At 47.7% G+C, this 25,443-nt stretch overlaps 1 protein-coding gene across 2 annotated transcripts in view; it reads right to left on the minus strand.

Annotated features, from left to right (window-relative positions):
* Positions 1 to 25,443, minus strand: part of FAH (fumarylacetoacetate hydrolase) — a 32,080-nt gene that overhangs the window by 1,160 nt on the left and 5,477 nt on the right. Inside the window, exons 4-13 of one of the 2 annotated variants that reach the window (XM_063090568.1) lie at positions 25,279 to 25,328; positions 23,480 to 23,570; positions 16,236 to 16,333; positions 16,073 to 16,125; positions 13,518 to 13,617; positions 12,646 to 12,776; positions 9,688 to 9,763; positions 8,464 to 8,510; positions 7,962 to 8,063; positions 7,057 to 7,174 (exon numbers count right to left, since the gene is read on the minus strand). In XM_063090568.1, the coding sequence (XP_062946638.1) occupies positions 7,057 to 7,174; positions 7,962 to 8,063; positions 8,464 to 8,510; positions 9,688 to 9,763; positions 12,646 to 12,776; positions 13,518 to 13,617; positions 16,073 to 16,125; positions 16,236 to 16,333; positions 23,480 to 23,570; positions 25,279 to 25,328 (866 nt within the window). The remainder of the gene's footprint in view (positions 1 to 7,056; positions 7,175 to 7,961; positions 8,064 to 8,463; positions 8,511 to 9,687; positions 9,764 to 12,645; positions 12,777 to 13,517; positions 13,618 to 16,072; positions 16,126 to 16,235; positions 16,334 to 23,479; positions 23,571 to 25,278; positions 25,329 to 25,443) is intronic. The other variant, XM_063090569.1, reaches the window with a different exon arrangement.

Below are 25,443 nucleotides of genomic sequence, written 5' to 3' on the forward strand. Positions count from 1 at the left end.
CAGGAGAGGCATGTGTGTCATGTGTTCCATGAGGCTGTCATGGAGGGTATCCTGAGAAGCCAGATGACAAAGGGCTCTGAGAAGCCATGTTAAGGGGTTTGAGCCTCACCCTCAGGGAAAGGAGACAGACTTATCAGAGTCAAGTCAATACAGATTGAAATGCTTCTCAAGGGCCTGAGCCATGTGGAAGCCAGAGAAGGCGAGACCAGGGCAGCACTAAGATAATGGTGATCTGGCTACAAAGGAGGCAAAGGCTATGCCGGGGTGCTCTTGACCTCAAGTTACACAAAACACCACTAGACCCCCTCACCTGCTGGAGACGAGCCCCAAACTGGGAGCTGTGCCTCCTACCACCCCAACGTAGAGTGGAAAATGAGTTACAAGATCTCCGCAGCCAAAGAAAAAAGTCAAAGCACACTGCTGAGAAGACCCACGGCCATCTGGACCCTGAGGCCGGAGGCAGATGTGTGCAGGGGGGTTCACGACATCAACAAGCCTCCCAGCCAGTGCAGGAGGGACTCTCTGGGGTAGTCATCACACCAGAGGACAGCAGCCAGTGGCTCAGCAGCATCTTACCCAGCCTGTCTCCAAGAACCTCTCCCTCCACCAGCCTTAGCTGGAAATGCGGCAGCTTGGGCACCACAGTGGTGGCATCTCCAGAGCTTTTGGTCCCAGGGCCCATACTGAAGTGGCCCCTCACCCTCCCTGGCATCAGCACCCTCGTGCCAGCCTCCCTGCTGAGGCACACCCAAGACCTGCACTGACGCATAACACTCAGGGACAACCTTTGTCGAGAGCAACATTCTACTTATTCTGTTGCTTGGTTTCATTATCCTTCTGTCAGTCACTTTCAGATTTCTGTATCCCTGGAAAAAAAGGGCCTAATAAAGCAAAACCAACTCCTGGTAGAAATTCATTTCACATCTACCAAAGTGGCTAACTCAAAACTGCCGGATGATTCTTTCTTAAGAGGGGCTGTCGTGTGCACTGCAGGATGTTTAGTAGCATCCTTGGCCTGTACTCACTACATGCCAGCAGCATCCTCCACCCTTTGTGATGACCAAAATTGTCTTCAGACATTGCCAAATGTCCCCTGACATGCAAAGGTGCCCCTGGTTGAAATCACTGGCCTAGAGGATGAAAGGAGCTGTTCCTCTGCACCCAGCTGAGAAGGAGGGACCCTGAGTCCTTCCAAGCCTCCAGCCCTGCTGCTCTCCAGTCCAGGGAGGAGGAGCTAGGGGACAGGTGCCTTCATGGAAGACAGAGACCCAGAGAAGTAGGGCATAGGAAAAGTCTGCACCCAAGTCAGTTCATGACACTCTGTCCTGATAGAGGGGAGACAGCCTTCCCCTTCTCTGGGGTGGGCTCCATCAGCTATGGAAGCAAAAGGGAAAAGCATACCCACCCCCTCTGGGTAACCACCACCTCCCATCGTCCTGACCTCACTGGCCCTCTCCTGGAAGCTGGCCCTCAGCCTGCTCCACACCCCATCCCAGCAATGGGAATGAGAATACATAGCATCAGCCAAGTCTTCCAGCTTCCCAGGATGCCACACCTGCCAGCGCGCCGAGACCCTTACTTCACAGAAGGAGGAGACCCTGAGGCCCAGAGACACACGGTCAGCCATTGGGGGAGTTAGCTGCAGAGCTAGACTTGAAATCAGGGATTTCTCTGCCACCAGAGTTTCAGGGGATCCTAACTGCATTATGCCACTAAACAAAACTAGAGGAAATGATCCGGGAAAGGAAATGGGCAAGGCTTCGTTTGTGAGAAGGTGACTTCACATCCCAAGGTAGCCGGGCTGCACCCCGAGGCTGCCACCTGCTAGCTGTGTGGTTCTGGTCCAGCTACTTAATCTCTCTGGACCTCCAATGGCTCATCTATAAATAAAAATGGTGGTACTGCGGAAACTGAATGTAATGTTATAATGCCTGTAATGTGCATGGTACCTAGTACACAGCAAATGCACAATAATAAATCGTTGTTGTGTTACAGTTGTCTTCATCATCGTTTTTCTGTCTTTGTAAACAGCTTTACGCTAGACTTCTGGTTCAAGATGGGAACCTGATTCTATACATTAACCCATTCTTTCTCTTACATTCCTGTGGAAGTGATCAAAGGAATACTAACATGAGGAAAAAGTCTGTATCAATGCTAGAGACAAGAAAGGACACCCTAAAGAAGATGGGACTTGTGCTGGCTTTAGAAGACATGGAGGATGGGGATTGGTAGAGAGCGGGCTGGAGGGTATCCCAGGCAGCAGGAACAGCATGAGCAGATACCTGGAGCTGGCACTGAGCACTCTGTTCTACAGGAGACCCCACTGCCCAAAACGCTGGCCAAGGTTGGAGTGTAGGAGTCTACTACTGGTTGGGCTGGTGGAGAAAGGAGCAGAGAAAAAACAAGAGAGCCATAGCTGAGCCTTCAGGGCCTCAGACTGAGGAGTGTGGCTGAATTAATGGGACAAGACCTCCTCCCACAGCCACCTGGGCCACTGTCCATGATCCCGGATGAGAGGGGTCCCTGCTGCTACACCCTGGGACTTCTGGCCAGCCTTGCCCAGGAATTCTGCACCAGGCAAGGGAAGCAGTAATGGTGGAGAGAGAGGGGTATAAACAGAGACACACAGGCAGACCGCATGGAAGGCGTGCCACTGAGAGACTGCGGGGAAGAAAAGGGAGATTTTGGTTTGGATATTGTTTTCAAATAATTTCAGATACCAAGAAAAAAGCCACAACCAAGCACAACAATCACTAGCTACACCAAAGACGTGAAGGTGAGAGGTGTGTGTGTCATGTAATACCGAGCAGTGCAAATGTCTGAGAATACACGTGATCTTGCAGGTCACAGGCTGAACACCAGATGGGGCAAGAGAGCGAGACTGGGGGATGGAGGAATTCTAGCAAAACTCTCAGAGATTTTTGTGGTTGTCTGCTTGTTTACATCAGGTTTTCTCTTAGTAAATATTTTGTGGTTTGGGGGCTTTTTCAGAAATGAGAATCCCATTGCAGCATTTAGAGAGATAAGACGATGCCATGGTTAAGAGAATGAGCCCTGGAGCCCAACCACCTGGATTCCAATCCTGGCTCTGTTCTTTACCATCTGTGTGATCCTGAATAAGTATGAATCTTCCTGGGCCTCAGTTTCCACATCTGAAACATGGGGATAATAAGAGTTCCTGTCTCAGCACAGAAAGGCAAATATTGCATGATCTCACTCATATGTGGAAATTTTTTTAAAAAATAAAAGTGGTCTCATAGAAGTAGAGAGTAGAATAATGGTTATCAGAGACCAGGAGGGGAGGGGATGTGGGGAGATGAGTTGGGCTAATGGGTACAAAACTATGCTGTCTACCCTAGGTGAATCATTGCGCAGTACATGCATGTATTGAAACAATGCACTGTACCCCACAAATATGTACAAATAAATGTTAAAATTTTTTTAAAAATTAAAAAAAAGAGTTCCTGCCTTGTAAGGAATGTAAGATGCATTGCATGCAAAGTTTTTGGAACGGTGTCAGGCCAGCAGTGAGTGCTGCGTGTGTCACCTGATGTCAGTACTTCGGAACATTCTAACACATTGATAGTGGTTAGAAAGTGATTTAGGGAATGGTCACCCATGATGAGAGAGTAGGGAGGTGATGAGGTAGCCATAAAGGCAACTGAGCAGAGAAGTAGGAAAAAGCTGAGAAAGAGCCAAAGAACCTGCATGTGGCTTTCAAGCAAGAGGTGGCTCAGCAGGGCCAAGGGCCCCATCCTGGGAGGTGAGGGCCGAGCAGCCTGTGACAGTGGTACCTCCCAAAAGGCCACACAGCTGACACAGCGACTCCGAGTATCTGTCTATCTCTCCACTTACCGTCCCCTCCCCACAGGTAAACATGGAGCCCAAATTCCAGCTATGTTCAGTGGTCCCCTTCTATATAAAATTCTTTTTTCTTTCTGTTAGTTCTCATTTATGCCTCTCCTACTAGCAAATTATAACTCTTCACTCTTGATTCCAGGAAATCCCACTCATCTGTTCCCATTTCCTTCTCCTCCTGCCAGCATGTGCTTTTTCAGATCCAAGGAATTGCCTTTCCCTAAATCCCTCTGCTGGCCTCCGTGAAGCCTTCTGGAGCAAGGCATCATGTAAACAAACAAGTAAATGACTCTCACGGCATCTTGGCCCCTCTCTCCCACCTTCTCTGGCTCAAATGACAAGAATACATGTGCGTCTTATCTAAGTACCAGTCTCCTTTCTTCCAGGCCCTGGATGGCTGCCTGGTCGAGAACAGCTTAGTCAGGGGCCCATGTCACACTAACAGGGCTAAAGCCATATTATTTCCTCTGCAGCCCATCTCCTTCCTTCCTTTCACTAAACCAAAGCTTCAGAAAATTTTTTCACTCAATCCATAGAACCCTGACCAAAGGCCCAAGGCAGGTCTGGCAAGCACATCACAAACCCTAGAAACAAACCTTGCAGGGGAATCAGAAGACCTGAACTGCACCCCGGCAGCCCCGGCTGTGTGACTTTCATCAAGTAACCTGCCTTCTATCAGCCTAGGTTTTCTACTCTGCAAAATCGGGGCAATGACACATTCCCAAAGGGCTGTTGTAAGTATAAAATGAAATTATGAAAGTGGACATGTCTACGACATGGCTGGTTCCTAGCAGATGGTCAGTAAATATAGTTAAATTAGAACTAGAAAGAATATGATTAGGCTATAGAAACAATAGGAGCAAAATGGGCATTTACTGGTTAATTCTGGCTATCACGGGTTGCTGTCTTGCGCTCTGCCTGCATCTTCTCTACCAAATCCACTTTGTTTAACTGGCTCACCAGCAGCCCACTGAGCGCCCACTGCGTGGCTGTCTCCAGACTGAATCGGCTCTCCAAGAGCTCTGTGCTAGGCTGAATTACAGCCTCTGAAGACAGCAGGTCCTAATCCTGGAGCCTATGAATGGTACTTTATATGGTAAAGTTTTTGGAGATGTTATTAAATTAAGGATCTTAAAATGAGGACATTATCTGGGTGGGCCCAAAATGCCATCACACGTATGTTAATGTAAGTGGTAGAAGGAGAATAGGCAGACAGAAGAAGGGGAGACAGCGTGACCATGGGGCAGAGAACAGACTGATGCTGCCGAAGAATGCCAACAGAAACTGGAGGAGACAAGAACAGGTCCCCCGACATCCTCCAGAGCAGTGCGGCCCTGCCGACCTTCGGATTTTGAACCTCTGCCCTCTAGAACTGTGAGAGAATAAATTTCTGTTGTTTTAAGCCACGAAGTTTGTGTTAATTTGTTGCAGCAGCCATAAGAAGCTAACATGAGCTCTCAGTTAAGCATGGAAACCGAGACACACATAACCAAAATTCCATGTTTTACGTGAGTTGCTAGCAGAGAGGATAAAGACAGTGATGCTACCTGAGCAACCAGAGCAGGCAGGGATGGAAGTGGCCAAGTTTAAGTCCAAGGGTTTGCAAGCAATGAGAGAAGCGGTTCTCTTACAGCACAGGGTGATGCGTTAGAATGAGGCTAATAAGCAGGGAAGACAGAATCAGAGGAGCAGGATATGAGCTTGATGAAACAGGCAACAGGGAGCCATGGGAAGATCTCAAGCAGGAGAGTAACAGGGACAGCAAACAGGAAAGTTCATTTTCCAGCACATGAGCAGGATGGATTGCAGGGGCTGGTGTAAAAGCTCTTCTGACTCTGGGGCACAGAAAGATGGTGGACTGCAGCAGGCCAGCTGCACAGAGATGTCAGGCACTAAAAGAATGCTCAGCAGGCTGTGCCCGTAACATGGGGCCAAGGTTCTAGCCCACAGAACAGATTGTCAGCAGTACCAAGACAGTGTCAAAGAAGGCGGGGTGACAATAAGACATACAAAGGGAAACATGTGGTGGGCAGGCAGAGAGCAGGATGTGGCATGTGAGCATGTGAGTGCAGGGGGTGGACACCCCTCGCCCACGGGACTGCTCTTAGGGCAGAGCAGGCACCACAAATTTATATACTTCCCGTAGAGATCCCATTAAGAAGGTATCAAGATACCAGGCCTTCTAAAAACAGTCTGGAAAAAAAAGCAGTGACAATGAAGATGACGATGAAGATCGTCACTGTTCTTAAATGCTCACAAGGTAACACACACTCTGATAGGCATTTTAGACACACCATCAAAGGTGTTATGAATCGGGGTTCTGAAGACAGGCTGCCTGGAAGGGAAACCAGATTCATTATTTACTGGTACAAGATCTTGGGTAAACTGTCTAATCCCACTCTGCCTTCATTTTCTCATCTGTAAAATGGTGTCATCCTAACACTGTAACATAAGCCCAGAAGCGCAGATGCTTGGTTTGTTTCGTTCACTACTGGAACTCCAGGATGGGCTCATGGTAGGTGCTCAGTGAATGTCTACTGGAGGAATAAACAGGCTCATTCAATCCTTACAATTATGCTTTGAGGCTAAGTACAGTTTTATTAACTCCATTTTAAAGATGTGGAAAACTGAGTCTCAGAAAGGTTAAATAACTTGATGAAGGACACACAGCTCGTGGGGAATCTGGGAGTCCAACTTGAGTCTTTCTGACTCTAAAGAGAGTGCTGTTAACCATTATGGTGCCTTTTCACTCTGTTAATGCTATGTGGTAGGCAGAATGGCCCCCCAAAGATTTAAGAGGCACCTTCACCTCTTTGGAACAGGGTGCTTAGAAACAGTCACTACTCAGTTACGCCTTCCGTGAAGCCAGTCATAGGTCACAGAGTCAATGCACAATAGGTTTTCTGCAAAGTCCAGAACAACAAAGAACCTGCCGTTGTTTTATAACTTTGCTCAGAGAGAAAGGGAGAAGCAGCAGAACTTCTACGGTCTTTCTGGGCTGTGGAGACTCAGATTTGAAGTCCCTGGTAGACAAGGCTGTGGTGAAGGATATAACAAGCAGACACAGAATCTGGGAATGTCAGAGCCAGGACAAGTTAGGACAGATGGCTGCACAGCCAGATAGGAGCGCCCCACTGTTGGAACAGGGCACGGTGGGTGAGGAGAAAGACGAAGCCCGCTGGCCTTGGCAGGCCTCACCTGTTATGATGACTTCATCTCCGTCCAGCAGGAACTTCCTGGTCTGTCCATTCCCCAGCTCGATGGCCTTCGTTCCCCTCCAAGACAGCTCCAACATGGAGCCAAAGCTTTCTGGCTCCTTCACAAGAGGAAAGAGGGAAAAGGGTCACCTGTATCTACATCTTGGTGAGGTGTCAGCTCGGTGTGGGCCATGCTTAGCAAGACCTGGGAGACCCAGGCAGGGGAGGGGGGACCTTGCGCCCCTGAGACCCTGCTTCAGCCTTGGTGGGACGACTACAGAAATGCCCTCGATGCTTGGCACTCTGCCACTTCACCCTGCAGGCAGAGCAGCCTTCCCACAATGGTCATCGCTAGTGTGCCCGGGCCCCTCCATCAACGCCCCCTCCCTGCTCTAGAGGCTGCAGTTCACCCAGATGCTCTTATGCTCAACACCCCCACCCCCCACCAGGGGAAAGAATGCCATCTCACAAGAGGGTGCGCTCAGGACCCTGCACACGCACCACCTCGAAGCCATCCTCTCTGGAGGTTCTGCAAATACCCTGGGCCTATAGCAGCACAGGGAAGGACAGGAAGGGTCATAGCAACGTGGCTGCCTCATCCTGGGAGGGAGCAGTGTGACATGGTAGCAACCAAGACACTATTTCCTAACTCTTCCCCACATGTCATTCTGACTGATCCCTATAGAGACAGAGACCCCACCTCCTGTTCTCACACCAGTCTCTGCAGGCTTGAAATTGGAAGAGAAGCTCCTGCTGCACCCAGAGGTGGAGGAGGCTTTGAGCAAGGCAGAGTGCAGAGACAACCTGGGCTTGGAACCCCTTCTCGAGGGCAAGCCAAGGGCCCTCCAGTCCGTGTGGGGAAGAGGGGTGCTCTATGGGGCAGCCTCAATGCCATCTGATACTCACCGGCCCACTGATGGTTCCAGAAGCCAACAGGTCCCCCGGCCGCAGGTTGCAGCCATTGACAGAGTGGTGGGTGAGCTGCTGTAGCATTGTCCAGTACATGTGCTGAGGGCAAGAAACATGGGGACGAGCCGTACACTTAAAATCTGTGCATTTTATCTATTTTTATCTATGTGTGTTATGTTTCAACTAAAAGTTCACTTAAAAAAAAGAATAAGTCAGTTTCATCAATCCAGCCACTGGCAGGACAGGAGAAGCCAGGGACGAGACCCTTAAAGGATCCCCTTTGTCCCCCAAGAGAAGCACTGACCATGTCTATGCAGCCTCCACCTCAAGGGGGGACTCTGTGACCTCATGGCCACTTCTAGAAAGAGACAGGGAAGCCCCAGGCCCACAGACTGACCCATCATCATATCCCCAAATAGATGCTGCTTTCCTGCATCACCAGGAAGACCTCCCTCTTTCCCTCACTTCCAAGAAGCAGTCGACCAGCGTCAGAGCTCACCTTGAAATTGGACCTACATATTGTAGCCGCCTGGCTCATTCCTTCTCCTGTTGAAAAGAAGAGAACATTGAAGACTTAATTCTATGAACCAGGGAGAAAAAAAAAAAAACACCACCATGCAGGGTGAATTGTTCTGTGGCCTAAGCTTCCCACTGACCAACTTGATTTCACTTAGAGTCCATGAATCAAGAAGCTCATAGGATATCGGGGATGGGAGACCATCACAGAGGTGATCTAGTCCAGGTATGGCAGATACATGCACACAGCCACTTTCTCCTCCCACCCAGGGCAGACAGCATTAACTGATTAGGGCACAGGTTTCCTCTGAGCCCAGATGTAGCCTCAGAATCCCTCTTACCACAATGTTCCTACTTGGCCCTCACATCCACACCTTCAGGTCAATGCCATCATTATCTCATTTCACAGATGACAAACCAGGGCACAGACAGGTTGGGTAACTTGCCCAAAGTCCCACAGCCAAGCAGGAGCAGAGCTAAGACTGGAACCCTGGCCATGGTCTACAGAGCCAGTCTCCTGATCACTAACACTCTGCTGGTCTGTGAACAGAGTCAGGCTGAGCAGCCTCAGGGGGATATGGGCCCTATCTGGAAGGGTCTCAGGGCTGGGCTAGGGTGGACTCAGGGGGGCTGGGTGTGCTGCCTCTGTGTGGCCCCAGAGGGCTGAGCCAGGCCTTCCATGGGCAGACCCAAGAGGTCAGGCTTTCGAACAGGCACTTGATGAAATGTGCCACCTACTGTGGAGTGAGGGGTTGGTGGTGGTATGTGAGTAGGGGCCAGACAGAGTCTGGCTGGGAGGTTGGAGAGGGGGATCAAGTGGAGGATGGAGGTCCTGGACTCCGAGTTTTCCATCCCTAACAGCTGAGAGCCCCGTGACAGGGTTAAGCCACGTGGGCCCAGGGTGCCCCCCCGCCCTCCTTTACAAGAGCTACACGCTCCAGGGTTGTAACACTGAGTCCCGCTCCCCACCTTGCCAAAGGTGTACAACTTGATGTTTTGATGTATGCATACACTATGGAATGGCAAAGTCAAGCTAATTAACATATACATTACCTCACACACTTATTTTTTTGTGGTGACAATACTTAAATCTATTCTCTTAGCAATTTTTAAGTATACAATACTTAAAATATATACATCAGGGCAATGGCACCTGGGCATGTGAGCCAACTGAGTCCTTGGGCACACCCACCCATCCCACACATACCTTTCAGGGCAACAGAGAGGTTGATGTCAAATGTGTAGGGCTGGTCATGGCAGAGATATGGAAGAGGCCTGGGGTCCTGGCAGGGCAGAGCACAACACAGAGGTCACTGGCAGCAGGAGAGTCCCCAGCATTCCTGCTCCCCAGGCAGAGAGCCTGAGAAAGCAGAAGTCTTCCCCTACCAGGCACCCAGCAGTGTGTCCCTGCACACTGTGCCCCTAGACAGTGCCAGGTAGGGGTGGCCATATGTGCCAGGCTCCAGAAAAAGAAGCCAAGCCAGCATGTCAAAGGTCACAGGAGCCAAACCAGAGATGTCCCATGTGGAATATACTAACATTTATAAAGCAAATGTATTTCACAGGGCCTATTTTCCACAGCCCTGTAGTCTCAGGTTTAGCCTAACCTTTTGGAATTACATATAGAAATGTTAACCTTGCAAAAGACAGGAAACGTTCCTCAGGCTAAAATCCTTGTAACACAGCAAGGTTGCAGGCTCAAGGACAGACAAGTTACTTGATTGATAAGTAAAAATACTGGGGAAGTTGCTGTAGAGGAAAACAGTGTTTGCTAAGATCAAACTTTTGTTGGTGGATGAACTTAACCTTTTGCAAACTGCAGTATGGAATGTCACTTTTCTTATTTCAATGATGTTACTAGTTTTCCATTTGTTAGCCATAATTCTGCCGATACCCTTATGTATTTGTAATGGTTAAATCAATTGAATTTTCTTGTAAAATTTCCTTGTCTTTATAATAAAAGGGAAAGGCTAACTTTGGAAGCAGCTGCCACATTCAGTTTTGCTCCTCCTAATGGAGAAATTACTGAAGTGCAATCTGTCCGGGCCTCAATGCATACATAGTGCTTGAGTATTCCCGTAATTCTTTTCTTTGTATCCGTTACACAGGGAAAAGAGGTGTAACAGTCCCAGAAAGCCGTATCCGTTACACAGGGAAAAGAGGTGTAACAGTCCCAGAAAGCCAACGGAGGAGAGGGCTGCAGGTGGGCAGTGGGGTGCCAGAGATGGGCGAGAAAGTGAGGGCTGTCAGGGAAGGCTGGGGTAACTGAAAGGGCAAGACAGGTCCCCTAGAAAGCAGAGGGTCCAGGCAGCCAACAGAGGCAGGCAGCCAACAGAGGCAGACAGCCTGTCTAGTGCTGGAGCCCACTGGGAAGGTGACACTGATGACCAGGACAGAAAGTTTGCACTCTGGCCAAAAGCAGTGTTTTCCCAAAGTGTGATGCATATAACAACTCATGGACCACGAGATCATTTTTGGTGATTTTAACAGTGATATGTTTCTTTTTTGGCAAACAGTGATGCTGGTAGGAATATAAAGTTCCTTTTCTCAATCCAGTTCTTCCTTGGTATCCATGGGGGATTGATTCCAGGACCTCTCACAGATACCAAAATCCATGGATGCTCAAGTTCCTGATATAAAATGGTGTAGTATTTGCATATAACCTAAACATATCCTCCTGACTACTCGAAATCATCTCTAGATTACTTATGATACCTAATACAAGGTAAACACTATGTAAACAGTTGTTGCACTGTATTATTGAGTGAATAATGGCAAGAAAAAAAGTCCGTACATGCTCCGTACAGAGACAATTTTTTTTTCTGAATATTTTCGATCCACACTTGGTTGAATCCACATAACCCATGGATTATACATTATTTAATTTTTACATTATTTAAATGAATATTATTTAAGTTTTAAAGTGGGAGCTGCTTTAGAGAAAAACATTAAATAAATCACAGTTCAGGTGGGGCAGGCATTAAGACAGTCGTATATAAATGGTATTTGGGAAGAACCAGCAAGGGGAAGACAGAGCTCAGACATCTCTGGCAAGAACTGAGTGGTGCCCTGTGAGGATGGACCTGGACGAAGGATGGAGACTGGAGGGGCGAGCAGTGTGAGGCTGAGGCCCAGGGGGTCAGGGTGACATGCAGGACACACCGAGAGAGTGAGGAAGAGACAAGTTATGGTGCCTAAAGATGATGGGGGGTGGCTGTAGCAGGACTAGTGGAGAGAGAAGGGGACAGCGTGAGAGCCCCACAGGAGCTTCATAAGGACCTACTTTGCAATGAAGGACCCCAAGTGTGTTTTTAGCACAGCAGAGATGAGATGACACCAGGGCTATGAGAGGCAGAGGAGCTTGGGGAGTCCCTGGGTGCAGCAGCCACGAGTGAGGTGGCACACTCAAGTGAGGGTGTGGAGAGAGAGGGGCAAGGCCTGGAAGAGCAGCTTGGGCTGCCCTGAGGAGAGGACTGAGTTGGAGTGGGACTCAGAGATGCAGGAGAACCAGGGCATGTCACCTGCCAGAAGCCAAGAGGCAAGAGAACGCCTAGAAAAAGTGAGGAGCTGCAAGGAGGTCCACGCTGAAGGGGCACGAGGCCATGGCACTGGCCATCGGTCACAGGTGACTTTGGTGAGGCACTGCTGGTGATGGGGTGAGGCAGCGGCTGGACTATAACAGGCCAAGCAGTAAGGGGTGAGACCATGAGATGAGGCAGGGACCCTGGTGCTGGGAACGGGAGGTACTCGGACCCCTTGCTGCTCTGCTCCAAACTGCATTCTAGGAGTTGGACTCCAGGTGGTGCCATTTGCACATAACAGAGTTTGATGGTGACCTGGGATGTGGGGCAATGTGCTGGTACCAGCCGGGACCCACTCTCCTGCCAACTGCCAGTTCCCCTGGCTTCGGAGGATTCTGAAGTTTACAACATTTTGTGTTCTCCCCAAGAACTGTGCCTGGGCAGGGAAACCACAAGGGAGAATGACTGGAGCCATGGCTGCCTGTAGGTCACTGTGACCAGGATCCCCCAGGGCACTCCACTGTGGGCACAGAGCTGCCCTTCCACCTGTCTCCACCCCTGGTGTGTCTGCTCAGCGGGCAAGCAGCTCTGGAGCAGAGGGGCTGGGACCAGGGCCGGGAGCTTCCAGCTGAGGGTGTGCTTACCTGATCTGGGTTGGGCACAGCAAAGGGCATGAGGGCATCCATGGTCACCACCCATGGAGAGATGGTGGTTCCAAAACTCTTCCCGAGGAACGGCCCAAGAGGGACATATTCCCACTTCTGAATGTCTCGAGCTACAGGAGAAAGAGACCCAGGGCTTACACAGACTGACCAGCTCCTCACCCCAAGCCTCCCTTCTGCACAGGACCAAGAGAGCTTCCAGCCCTCTCCACGGAGCTCTGGTCCCAACCAGGCTGCTCCAGGACCAAGGGTCAAGAGCATCCAATGCCAAGGACAGAGATCCCTTGAGGGCACAGTGCCAGGTGACAACAAAGAGAAGGATGACCAAAGCAAAGATCAGGATATCCCCCAGGAAAGGGCTGGAAGCTCATCCTCAAACTAGGAGAGGGACATTTGCTGGGACTCCTATACATGGCAGAGCAGAGCTGGGCTGCTCAGCTTCAAATCTTAGCTCAGCAACTAACTGAGATCTCACTGTGCCTTGGCTCATCATCTATAAAATGGGAATAACATTACCAATGACTTGTAGGGATCGGCGGAAGGGTGCATGTGGGGTGTGAAGCACAGGGTCCAGACACATAAGTGCTCAACGAATCTTAGCTATGATGTCAGCTGTGTCCCTATTCAACTTACAAGAAAATGGAACTCAGAGAGGTTAAGTGAGTGGACAAGTTCTCAGAGCGGGAAGTCTGCTTGATACCCAGATCCCCATTCTCAGTGCTCCATCACCTGCCACCTTTGACCAAACCAAACCCAGGAACCATCCCCAGCTTCTGTGAAAGTGTCCCCAAGACCTAGCCTCCCGCGCACCTCCACCCAGAGCACTCACAGTGGGACTGCCCACTAGTCATTACCACTCCAGTCGTTCATAAGGACCATTCCAAAAATGTGCTCATGGGCCTTGGAGATGGGGATGGGCTCTCCGAATCTGTTCCCCGGGCCTACAAAGAAAGCCTGATGGGGTAGCTTGATTAGAATCTGGGCCTGACCTGCCACCCCCAGTCACTTGTTGCCAAGAGAGCAAAGGTCAGGTATTTCCAAACCGTGGCCAGGGACCAGGACTGCCCCAGGGGCCTGGCATGAATCCACTGTATTTCTTAGTCATAGCTGCATCTGAGCAGAATGTGGCCTGCAGCAACATGCTGGGTACTGCCAAAGCCCCTCCGCACAGGCTGAGCTCCACAGCAGCCTGGCTCCTTCCTTATGCACATCCCAGGCCAGGCTGCTCTTTTCCCTGCACCCCATCCACACTGTGCATTTCAGGACTTGACAGCCACATGAGGCTTGTGCATTTGTATTCATGTCATGAAAAATCAAAATGCTTTCTCAATGCAGCAAAGAACACCTCACGGGCACACCCCACACCCCAATCCCTTGCCCCAAAACCCAATCTGTCATCCCACCACCTCTGAAGGATAGCAGCACCACATCACATCTGTGAACCAACAGAATATCCACATATCAATACGCGGGAAAACTGGGAAAGTCTCATAGAATCAGCTATGACATGCACAAAACTTGAGTCATAGTTTAATTTGTTCTGTGAGTGTTTAAACATTGCAAATTTTTCAAGATAAAACAAAACCCCCAAGGGCACCATCTTATGGAGAATCCCACCACCTTTAAGCCCAGATTATCTGTGCCATCTGTCCCCAACCATTTCTCCACACTGACTTTCTGCCTGTTCCCCCAACAGGCACCAGTGCAAGGGAAGCATCTAACCGCAGAGACGTTCATTCTCCCAGAGAAGACCCCAGCCCCAAACCAGGGTGTAGATGCCCTGCTCTGATGAGTCTTGGTAGGAGGCCTCCTCCCAGGGTCTCATGTGCCACCATCACGAAGGCAGTGGGAGGCAGGGGGCTGGTGGGGCATGCCTTGCTACTTGGGGAATATTCGGCAGTGTTCACCCATTTCCCTCCTCTGGACTAAATCCAAAGAAACTAAAGGCAGCACAGGAGGAACAGGGAGTCCAGCAAAGCTGACTGGGTCTCCATTCTGCCTTTGACCAAGCCTGGATTTCCACTGCCACAGCCCCACTGTGTAGCCCCACAGCCCTCCTCCTACACCTGCAGTGATGAGACACTCACAGCTCCTGAGGCACCACCTAAGACCATGGGTGCTGACTGTGGGAAAGCCCCCTCCATCTGCTACCCTGCATTCCCCACACTGGGCCTGGCTCCACCATCGGTCATCTGACAACCCAGCAGAAGCTGACGACACCATACTGCCCACGTCCCCAGAGCCCTCCTTCTTCCACGTCAGCTCCTTCTTCCAATCACTTTCCTGGTCCCCTCACCTTGGGAGCTGCTCAGAGTTCAGCATCCCTCTTAAAATGGGCAGCCCTGCAGCATGAGGGATCCTTGGGGTAGGGCAATGGACCATATCAATGTCAATATCATGGTTGTGATATTGCACTGTGGTTATGCAGGATGTTACCACTGGGGGAGACTGCATGGAGGGTATTCAGGATCCCTCTGTATTATTTCTTACAACTGCGTCTGAGTCTACAATGATTTTAACTTGAAAATTTTAGTTTCAAAAAACACACAGCCCTAAAATGACTATAGTTCTGACCCAGCCACAAGTACAATAGGGCTCACACAGTCCATTCTTGTTACTCATGATAGTTATGCTCTATAAAGATGCTACAAACACTGTATTAGTAAAAACTGAAAATTCATTGCTCCTAGAGGAAATACAGAGTTAGGTTCCTACAAGCCTCTGGTCACATTTTCATTAACTGGTCAATACATAACTACATCACCCTGTTTTATGTGTGTTTCTGTTTAAAGACAACTTATTTAATACACATTATTGAATCATTAACATTGAACTCATGACCAAGAGCGCTACAACTCATGCCTGAACAAAGCTCATTTAACACATATATTTTCTCCACAAGTCACATCACAGCTCTCTTGTACTTAGGAACACTAGACAGCACCTTTGCACTGCACTTGGGGGCTGCTGTAAAGAGCAAAATCACCAGACAAAAGCACAAAAATGCAAAAACATGGCACTAAACAGATCACAAAAAGGCCACGTGTTCATAGTATGAGCTGAAACAGGAAGGTAGGTGTCACCTTGCTCCACCTCAGCTGGGAACGTGTTCATCAAGCAACCCAAATTTTTCACTACTCTGCAGATGCCCATGAATGACAATGAAAGTTCGTGAGTATTAATTCTTGAGTTACAAATCAATTTTAGCAAGTAGGCATATTTGCAAATACGGAATCTGTGAATAATGAGGATCAACTGGACTTTCAATGGCCAGGTGGGGACACAGAGCTGCCATGCACACAGCTGGCAAAAGATGAACAGCTCGTTGTATAGGGCAGCCATCCCAGAGCTGTCCCACCACAGGGTTTACATTGATCCAGTGTCAATAAAAAAGCAAGTCACAGCTTACCATTTCCAACTCCATGTCCAAGAGTTTGCAGGCACCATATACAGGAGGCTTTGCTGGAATAACACCAGAAACGAGAGGCTGTTGTGAGTGCTAGGCTGCAGAACTCACTGCAAGGGAACAGGGAGCTGGGCACCGGCAAGGCCTGGACACTGGGGTCACTTACAGTCATCAGGTCTCATCTGTCCCATGGGCCTTCGGATCGGGGTTCCAGACACCACAACGGAGGAAGCACGGCCATGGTAGCCCACTGGTAAGTGCAGCCTGACAAAGGAAGGTGAGAGAATTCAGGGCATCAAAGCTGTTACACACTGGAAAACAAACTTTACAAACTAATAACAGAGAGTCCACATACACACATGGTTCAAAAATCAAAGGTACTCCCAAGTATCCGTCAATGGACGAATGGATAAACAAAATGTGGTATATACTAATGATGGAATATTAATCAGCTTTAAAAAGGAAGGAGTTAAGCTATACTACAAAGCTATAATAACCAAAACAGTATGGTACTGGCATAAAAACAGACACACCGATCAATGGAATAGAATAGAGAATCCAGAAATCAACCCACACACTTACTGCCATCTGATCTTTGACAAAAGCACCAAGCCTATTCACTGGGGAAGGGACTGCCTCTTCAGCAAATGGTGCTAGGATAACTGGATATCCATATGCAGGAGAATGAAACTAGACCCATACCTCCTACCATATACTAAAATCAACTCAAAATGGATTAAGGATTTAAACATACACCCTGAAACAATAAAACTTCTTTTTTTTTTTTTTTTTTTGTCTTTTTCGTGACTGGCACTCAGCCAGTGAGTGCACTGGCCAGTCCTATATAGGATCCGAACCCGCGGCAGGAGCGTCACTGCACTCCCAGCACCGCACTCTCCCAAGTGCGCCACGGGCTCGGCCCAAAACTTCTTAAAGAAAATATAGGAGAAACACTTCAGGAAATAGGACTGGGCACAGACTTCATGAATAAGACCCCAAAAGCACGGGCAACCAAAGGAAAAATAAACAAATGGGATTGTATCAAACTAAAAAGCTTCTGCACAGCAAAAGAAACAATTAACAGAGTTAAAAGACAACCAACAGAGTGGGAGAAAATATTTGCAAAATATACATCTGACAAAGGATTAATATCCAGAATATATAAGGAACTCAAATAACTTTACAAGAAAAAAACAAGGAGCCCAATTAAAAAATGGGCAAAAGAGCTAAGTAGGCATTTCTCTAAGAAAGATATACAAATGGCCAACAGACATATGAAAAAATGCTCAACATCACTCAGCATCTGGGAAATGCAAATCAAAACCACATTGAGATACCATCTAACCCCAGTTAGGATGGCTAAAATCCAAAAGACTCTGAGCGATAAATGCTGGTGAGGTTGCGGAGAAAAAGGAACTCTCATACATTGTTGGTGGGACTGCAAAATGGTGCAGCCTCTATGGAAAATGGTATGGAGGTTCCTCAAACAATTGCAGATAGATCTGCCATATGACCCAGCTATCCCACTGCTGGGAATATACCCAGAGGAATGGAAATCATCGAGTTGAAGGTATACCTGTTCCTCAATGTTCATCGCAGCACTCTTTACAATAGCCAAGAGTTGGAACCAGCCCAAATGTCCATCATCGGATGAGTGGATATGGAAAATGTGGTGCATCTACACAATGGAATACTACTCAGCTATAAAAACGAATGAAATACTGCCATTTGCAACAACATGGATGGACTTTGAGAGAATTATATTAAGTGAAACGAGTCAGGCACAGAAAGAGAAATACTACATGTTCTCACTTATTGGTGGGAGCTAAAAATTAATATATAAATTCACACACACACACAAAAAAAACCGGTGGCGGGGGGAAGAAAATATAACAACCACAATTACTTGAAGTTGATATGACAAGCAAACAGAAAGGACATTGTTGAGGGAGGAGAGGGAGGAGGGAGGGAGGTTTTGGTAAGGGGCAACAATAATCAACCATAATGTATATCGACAAAATAAAATTTAAAAAATAAAAATAAAAAAAATAAAAAGGAAGGAGAGTCCGACACTTGCTACAACATGGGTGAAACTTGAGAACATTATGCTAAGTGAAATAAGCCAGTCACAAAAGGACAAATACTGTATGATTCCACTCATATAAGACACTTAGTCAAATTCACCGACCCAGAAAAATGAATGGGGTCACAGAGGCTGGGGGAAGGACAGAATAAGGAGTTAGTGTTTAATATGTACAGAGTTTTAGTTTTGCAAGATGAAAAGGGTTCTGGAGATGGATGGTGGTGACGGCTGCACAAGGTGAGTGTACTTAACGCTATTGAACTGTACACCCGAAAACGGTTAAGATGACAAATTTCATGTTACGTACGTCTTACCACAATTTTTAAAACACCAAAAGGTTCTTAAGGGTACACAGTGGGAAAAAGTAAGAATTTCTCCCATCCTTGTCCCCAGCCAATAGGATGCTGATGAAATACACGAAGCACAGCTAATAGTGACAGTCACCAAGTACACAGCACTTAGCTTGTGCCGGCAGCACTCGAGGTGCTTTTTGTATCGTCTCCCTTTTCATGTGATCTTCACAAAAGCCTTCACTGTAGGTGTTGGTGGCTGGCATTGAGAACCCAAGCTCTGCGAGTGTCCGTGGCTTGCTGAGGTCACCCAGCATGAAGCAGTGGCACTGAGATTCAAACCCACATCACTGTGACCCCAAAGTTCTGTGGCCCACTCCCCACCTCATACAGTGGGACCCTGGGAAGAGGTCATATGGCTCAAAACAGAAGAGTCATCCCAGGGCAACAGAACACTGTCAAGAGCTCTGCTTACAAAACAGAAAATGGGAGAGGAAATAAAAAAGCAAAGCACTCCCAAATATCAAACTCATTATAAAGAAACGTAAAATAGTATAACACTGACGCAAGGGCATCAACTGAACAAACTTGGAGCCATGTACAGGTGAACACATAGTACATGATCGATAACATTAAATTAAAATTTAACATAAAATTGATAAATGTTTTGGACAATGGGATGGTAGACCTCGTAGTGGATTGGATGGTGGCTCCTAAAATAATATGGCCCCAGAAATGGTTGCAACCACCAGAAAATGTGGAAAAAGAGTCTTTGCAGATGTAATTAAGTTACAGATCTGGAGATGAGATCACCATGGGTTATCCAGGTGGGCCCTAAATCCAGTGACAAGTGTCCTTATAAGAGACGGAAGAGAAGACATGGAGGAGAAGGCCATGTGAAGGCAGAGGCTAGAGCTGCGCAGCCACAGGAACACCTGCAGCCGCCAGAAGCCAGAAGTGGCAAGGAGAGCTTCAGAGGGAGCATGGCCCTGCTGACACCTTGATTTCAGACTTCCACCTCCAGAACTGTGAGAGAATAAACTTGTCTTGTTGTAAGCCACCCAGTTTGTGGTACAGCAGCCCCAGGAAATGAATACAAACCCATACATCACATCACATATGATGGAGTTTGGATGTGTTGTCCCCTCCAAAACTCATGTGGAAATCTGATCCCCAATGTGGCAGTGCTGGAAACTGATTGAGTCATGGGGGCAGATCCGTCATGAATGGATTAATGCTCACCCTAGGTGGGGGGAGTAATGAGTGAGTTCTCGCTCTATTAGTTCCCACGAGAGCTGGTTGTTTATAGGACCCTGGCACCTCCTTTCTCTCTCTCCTGATTCCTCTCACCATGTGATTGATCTGCTTGTACCCACTGGCTGCCTGCCGCTTTCCACCATGAGCAGCAGCAGCCTGAAGCCCATGCCAGATGCAGCTGCCCCAGAATCATGAGCCAAATAAACCTCTTTTCTTTATAAATACCCAGTCTCAGGTAGTTCTGTTATAGCAACACAAAACGGACTAATACAACATATAAAAGGAAAGCCCAGATGGATCGAAGATCTAAATATACAAAGAAAGGATATTACAGCACTTGGAAAAAATACAAAAATATTTTCAAAGTCTTGGGGTGGAGAGAGCCTTTCTAAACACAACACAAAAGTAAATGTCATAAAGAAAATGATGACATTTGACTTTATAAAAATGTAAAACTTCTTTATCAAGAAAAATAGCGAAGTAGAAAAAAACAACATATTGGAAGAAAATATTTGTAATAAATTGCAACAAAGGGCTAATTTCTATTATATATAAAACACTCTTTCAGGCTGGCCAGATAACTCAGCTGGTACCGTGCAGTGTTATAACACCAAGGTCAAGGGTTCAGATCCTCACACAGGCTGGCTGCCAAAAACAAAACAAAACAAAACAAAAACACTCTTTCAAACTAATGAGAGAAATGACTCCATGGAAAAAGCGGCAGAGAGAATGTAAGAATATCTGTGAAACAATATATAAGAAACCAAAAACAGTTTTGCCTCTGGAGAAGGAAACTACACACTGACTCTTTTTTGCTGTTGCTTTTAATTTTTAAAATGTTTAAAATTTTATTTTGCAATATTTATGATATCCAAAAAGATATAATAACACAAACAACTGTGCACCACCAATGAGCTAAAGACATAAAATTTTGCTAATCCAGTTAAAGGCCCCCTCTGGATCCGCCCTGACCTTTCCCTCTCCGTCCCTCTTTTCCTATCCCCTCGCCCTAGAGCCACCATCTGGAATTTGGTGTTCCTCATTCCCCTATATTGCTAAACAGTTTTATTACCATGTAGCACTTATTGCATCTTTTATATAAATGGTATGTTACTGTGTATATGTCTTGCATTACCTATTCAAAAAAAATTATGTAAAAGACTGAAGAAAGTTTATTTACATGGGGAGATGTTAATGATAAATTAAAGTGAAAAAGGAAATTTCAGCGTGGTCTCACATTATTAACTGAAGAAATAGAATGTGTACATGTTCTTGTGTGCAACCATGCACATGTCTGTGCACACATGTGTAACCTGGAGAAAAGTCCAGGAAGCCATGCATCCAACTATTGTCCAAAGGAATTGCCTCTGGTGAGTGGCTGGGGAAGAGTTCCCTTTCCTCCCTTTTTACTTGCTTTATTGGATTAAGTTATAAAATACAATTGCATGCAATTAAATAGCATTTAATAATTCAAACAATTCAGATAAAAAAAGAAGTTAGTAATCTCTCCCCATCCAGCCACTCCCCTGAGGAAGGCAATTTTGGTCTGAAGTTTATTATTCTGTGTCTTTCTCTATGCCCACACCAGCCTACACAAATACGTGTATGTGTGTGCACGTGTGTGTGTCTATGTGTATGGTAAGCTGAACAATGGCTCCCAAATGATATCCAGATCCTAATCCCTGGAACCTGTGATGTTACCTTATATGGCAAAAGGGATTTTGCAGATGTGATTGAGTTAACGATATTGAGAGATGGGAGATTTTCCCTGATTATTAGGGTGAGCCCTAAATGTAATCACAGGGGTCCTTATAAGACAGAAGCAAAAAGGTCATAGGAGAAATAGGAGATGGGATGATGAAAGCAAGAGGTTGGAGTTATGTGAGGAAGGGGTCACAGGCCAAGGAGTGTGGGTGGCCTCTAGAGCTGACACAAGGAAACAGATTCTCTCCTAGAGCCTCCTGAAGGAATCAGCCTTGCTGACACCTTGACTTGAGCCCAGTGACACAGATCTTAGACTTCTGGCCTCCAGAACCATAAGAGAATATACGTGTGTTGTTTTAAACACCCAGTTTGTAGTAATATGTTACAGCAGCAACAGGAAACTAATACAGTGTATGTAAGTGTACTTTTTTCTTTGTCTTTTTACACACTTTACATAATACCCTATAGTTTGCTTATTTCACTTAAAATATGTCAGGCACATCTCTCTGGATCTAAATCTTTCAATAGCTACAAAACATCTCATATTGTGAACAGAGTAATTTTTCAACTATTCCTCCACCAATAAGCATCAGATTGTTTCCAGCTTTGGGCCACTAGAAACACTATTATTAAACATCCTTGCTTACTTGAATATGAACACCTTGGTGCTTTTACTCCTGTAGGATAGATGCACGAGAGTCAGATTGCAGGTCAAAGGGTATGTATATTTTAAATTATAAATGTTTTACACTTTTCGTATTTTCTGTAGTGTTTGGGTTAATCACAATAAGCACATATTACCTTTATAATAAAGGACACATAGATACAGTAAGAAAGGCATAGCCGCAGGCCACCTTGCACCAAATACCACTAGAGAAGGCCTGATCACTCTTACTCTGCAGAAGGAGATGGGGCAGGGTGGCTATGGCTTCCCCTCCCAGTTTCAGACAGAGTTAACAACCATCTCCCTGCCTTCCCGCTGCCCCTGCCCTCTGGCCAATGGGATCCTGGTACCCAGGTGACAGCCAGCTCCTTTTGGGCTGGACATTCCATTGGATCATCACCACCAAGGACATTAGAATAGACAGGCTGCAGTTGGCTGGGGACAAACAAAACCTGCAGCCTGGCGCCTGCACGGGGCCAGAGTCTATAATATTTACCCATCTTGAGTGGGAGCTTGAGACTGGGCTCTGGTCCCAAATTCACCCCAGCCTCATTTTATCACCTCAGCCTCGTTGCTGAACTTCTTGGGGTTATAACCTGCCCTCTCTCCCTTCCTTCCTTCTCCATCTTGGCTCTAATTCCCCTCCTGGCACAGCCTGTCTGAAACACTCACTCAAGAGGGTAAAAGTCCTGCTCCTACCCCACCTCCTGCATGTGACTGACAGCAGCTGGACCTGGTGGGGTATGCTTACCACCAAGGCCAGGCCCTCTCCAGGTCTGCATAACTGTCACATCCACAGGACAACCTAGAGCAAAGGTCAAGGATCATGGCTCGAGTTCATAGCCCGGGTGTCAATGGCCCAGAACTGGGACTGAGGAGACAGCTCTGGCCTGTCTGCCCTCAGGCAAGTCAGTCCTTCTCTGAGCCTGTTTTCCCTCCTGTAAAATGGGGCTATAGTTATGGCCTCAGTGACCTCACAGTACTACTATGAGGATCAAATAAATGAACACAGCAGATCACATTTTTGAGGAGTATATGGCACTGGGTACACTTGAGGATTCTCATTCATCAGAAAATGCTAAGTATGGGGAATGCTAGGATTTAAGACTTGCCAATAGAACAGTAACACACAGCTTACAAATGAAAGAATCCAGAAAGATCGCAGTGACTTAGGAAATCTAATTCCAATCCCTGTTCTCTAGATGAAGGAACTTAAGGGACCTGCCCACAATACCTCAGCAGGTCCACAGCCAAGCTGAAAAGACCAGAGGCTGCATCATCACAGTCATTACTGGTTTTACTTCCCAGCTTATTTGAACCTAAGAAGGGCTTGGCAGCTCCTGGGACAAACACACCGCTGGAAATGCAAAGACTGACTTGGAACGTATGCAAACATCCGGTCCAGGACATACCAATTAGGCATCAACGCATTCTCCTGGCCCCTGAACATGATTCCGATGTTAGTGGCATGCTGCCGAGAGGAATAGAAGTCCGTGTAGTCTCCTGGAGAAGAAAGTCCCGAGAGATCCGTCAGTAGCCTGGATGCCCCAGGGAGGAGAAGGACAGTTCCAAGGACTGGGGCTGCAAATGGGCACACAACCCCAAAGCTCAGCCTGCATCGCCCGTTTCAGCAGCAACAGATAGCATGAAATGCAACACAAAACAGCATCACTAAAGCCCCCACTTCTCTACTGGGAAACAAAAAAGAAATAAGGAGACAAGACCTTCTGAAACAGACAGTGTAATCTCAATATGAAGTGGCTGATGCCACAGCCCGCCTCGGGCTCCCACTTAACCACACACAACTGTTCCTGAGTCCCCAGGGCTCCCCTTGCCATGCCTTTGCTTACGCCGTGTTGCCACCTGGCCCGACTCCTCCCTTGTCTCTGTGTGTTCTAGTCCTGGCAACTCTTTGAGGCCCCTCCTGTGCGAAGCCCTCCCACTCTCTTTCGCAAGATCTTTCCCCGCTCCTTTGCAACCTTTCTTGGGGCAGACTTCGGTTCCCACTGGTATTCCGATCATGTGTGTGCGTCTCTTTGCTAGACTGCGGCCACCTCCAGGCAGCCCCAGCCCAGGCCTCATCCTGTTTTCCTCCCCCAGTATCAAGAACAAGGTCTTGCACATCACAGGTGCTCAAGCAGCGCCTGTTTTTTATGGTGATTTGCAAGCTGTAGGCATTTCTCTCACCCCAGGAGAAAAATCTCAGGGAGAAAAATCTGCAGGAAAAACCAGTTGGGACAGTTGCCTGTTTAGCTTCCTAAATCTCCTCTCCCAAAAAAAAAAAAAAAAAAAAAAAAGAGGTGGGCACACCAGGACTAACAGATATGGCAGAGAAGGATGAAGAGAGAAACAAAAGGGGGGGGGCAGCAGATTAGAGCAAGGGGTGGACTGAGCCTAAATCGCTGCTTCTCATCTTCAGTCCCAAAGCATGGAAATAACAGCTGAGATATTTTTCAAAAGAATAAATCCATAACAAAAAACAAGAAAGGGCACCCTCAGTCAACCAGAAATGATAAGGAATCAGCATCAGTCAACCTGAAATGATAAGGAAATGTTGTTTGCCAAAAACAGCATATGGGAAGGTGCAGATGACTCAGCCCCTGTCCCCAACCCCACCCTCTGCCTCGCTTTTTCCAAGAAGCCAGCAGCAGAGCACTTGTGCCTGACTGAAGAGCTGCGGGGAGCAAGGTTGGCCAGCCTGTCAGCACACAGGGGCCCAGGGCCTCCCGGCGGGGCTGATGGACAAGGGTGGAGGGTTAGGCCTTTGGCCACAGGCTAATCCAACCTCTCGCTGCTTCCGGCCAAGACGGTTGCAACAACTCCAGCTTCCTGACTGAAACTCCAACCAGATGCCCCGCCAAGTGCAGGGCCCTTCACAGCCCTCTGGCCTCTTTTCTCAAAACTGCTGACTCATGGGCTGGGCTCAGAGCCCTTGCCCCACGGTCCTCTGGGAAAAAAGGGCGATTTGCTGTGCAGGGAGCCATGCAGCTACTCACCTGCTCAAGCAGCCTGCAGCTACCCTAATCGAGCGCTCTGGCCTTGAGACACAGCCTGAGGTCATGAGAACAGTCAGTGATGGGGAGGGGGTAGCTGTCCCAGAGCCCCTCCTCCATTTCTTCCACCACCAAGACATAGGGACCAAGACACCTGGCCAGCCCTTGTGACCCACTAAGCTGCTCTGTCCTTGTCTTAGTAAAGAGACTGCACTCACCTATGGTAGCTGGAAGGTGCATCGTGGCAGAAGCCTGGGAGGTGAATGCACTGAAACAAAGAACCAGGGGCTTCAAGGTCAAGCAAACAGTGAAGCAGGGTCCCTGCTCTGCTCATCCACCCACAGGCTCAGCCCTCACTATCCCAGCATCCTGCTCACACTCTC

This window comes from Cynocephalus volans, chromosome 3 (genome assembly GCF_027409185.1).
Source record: "Cynocephalus volans isolate mCynVol1 chromosome 3, mCynVol1.pri, whole genome shotgun sequence".
In the NCBI taxonomy this organism is placed as follows: domain Eukaryota; kingdom Metazoa; phylum Chordata; class Mammalia; order Dermoptera; family Cynocephalidae; genus Cynocephalus; species Cynocephalus volans.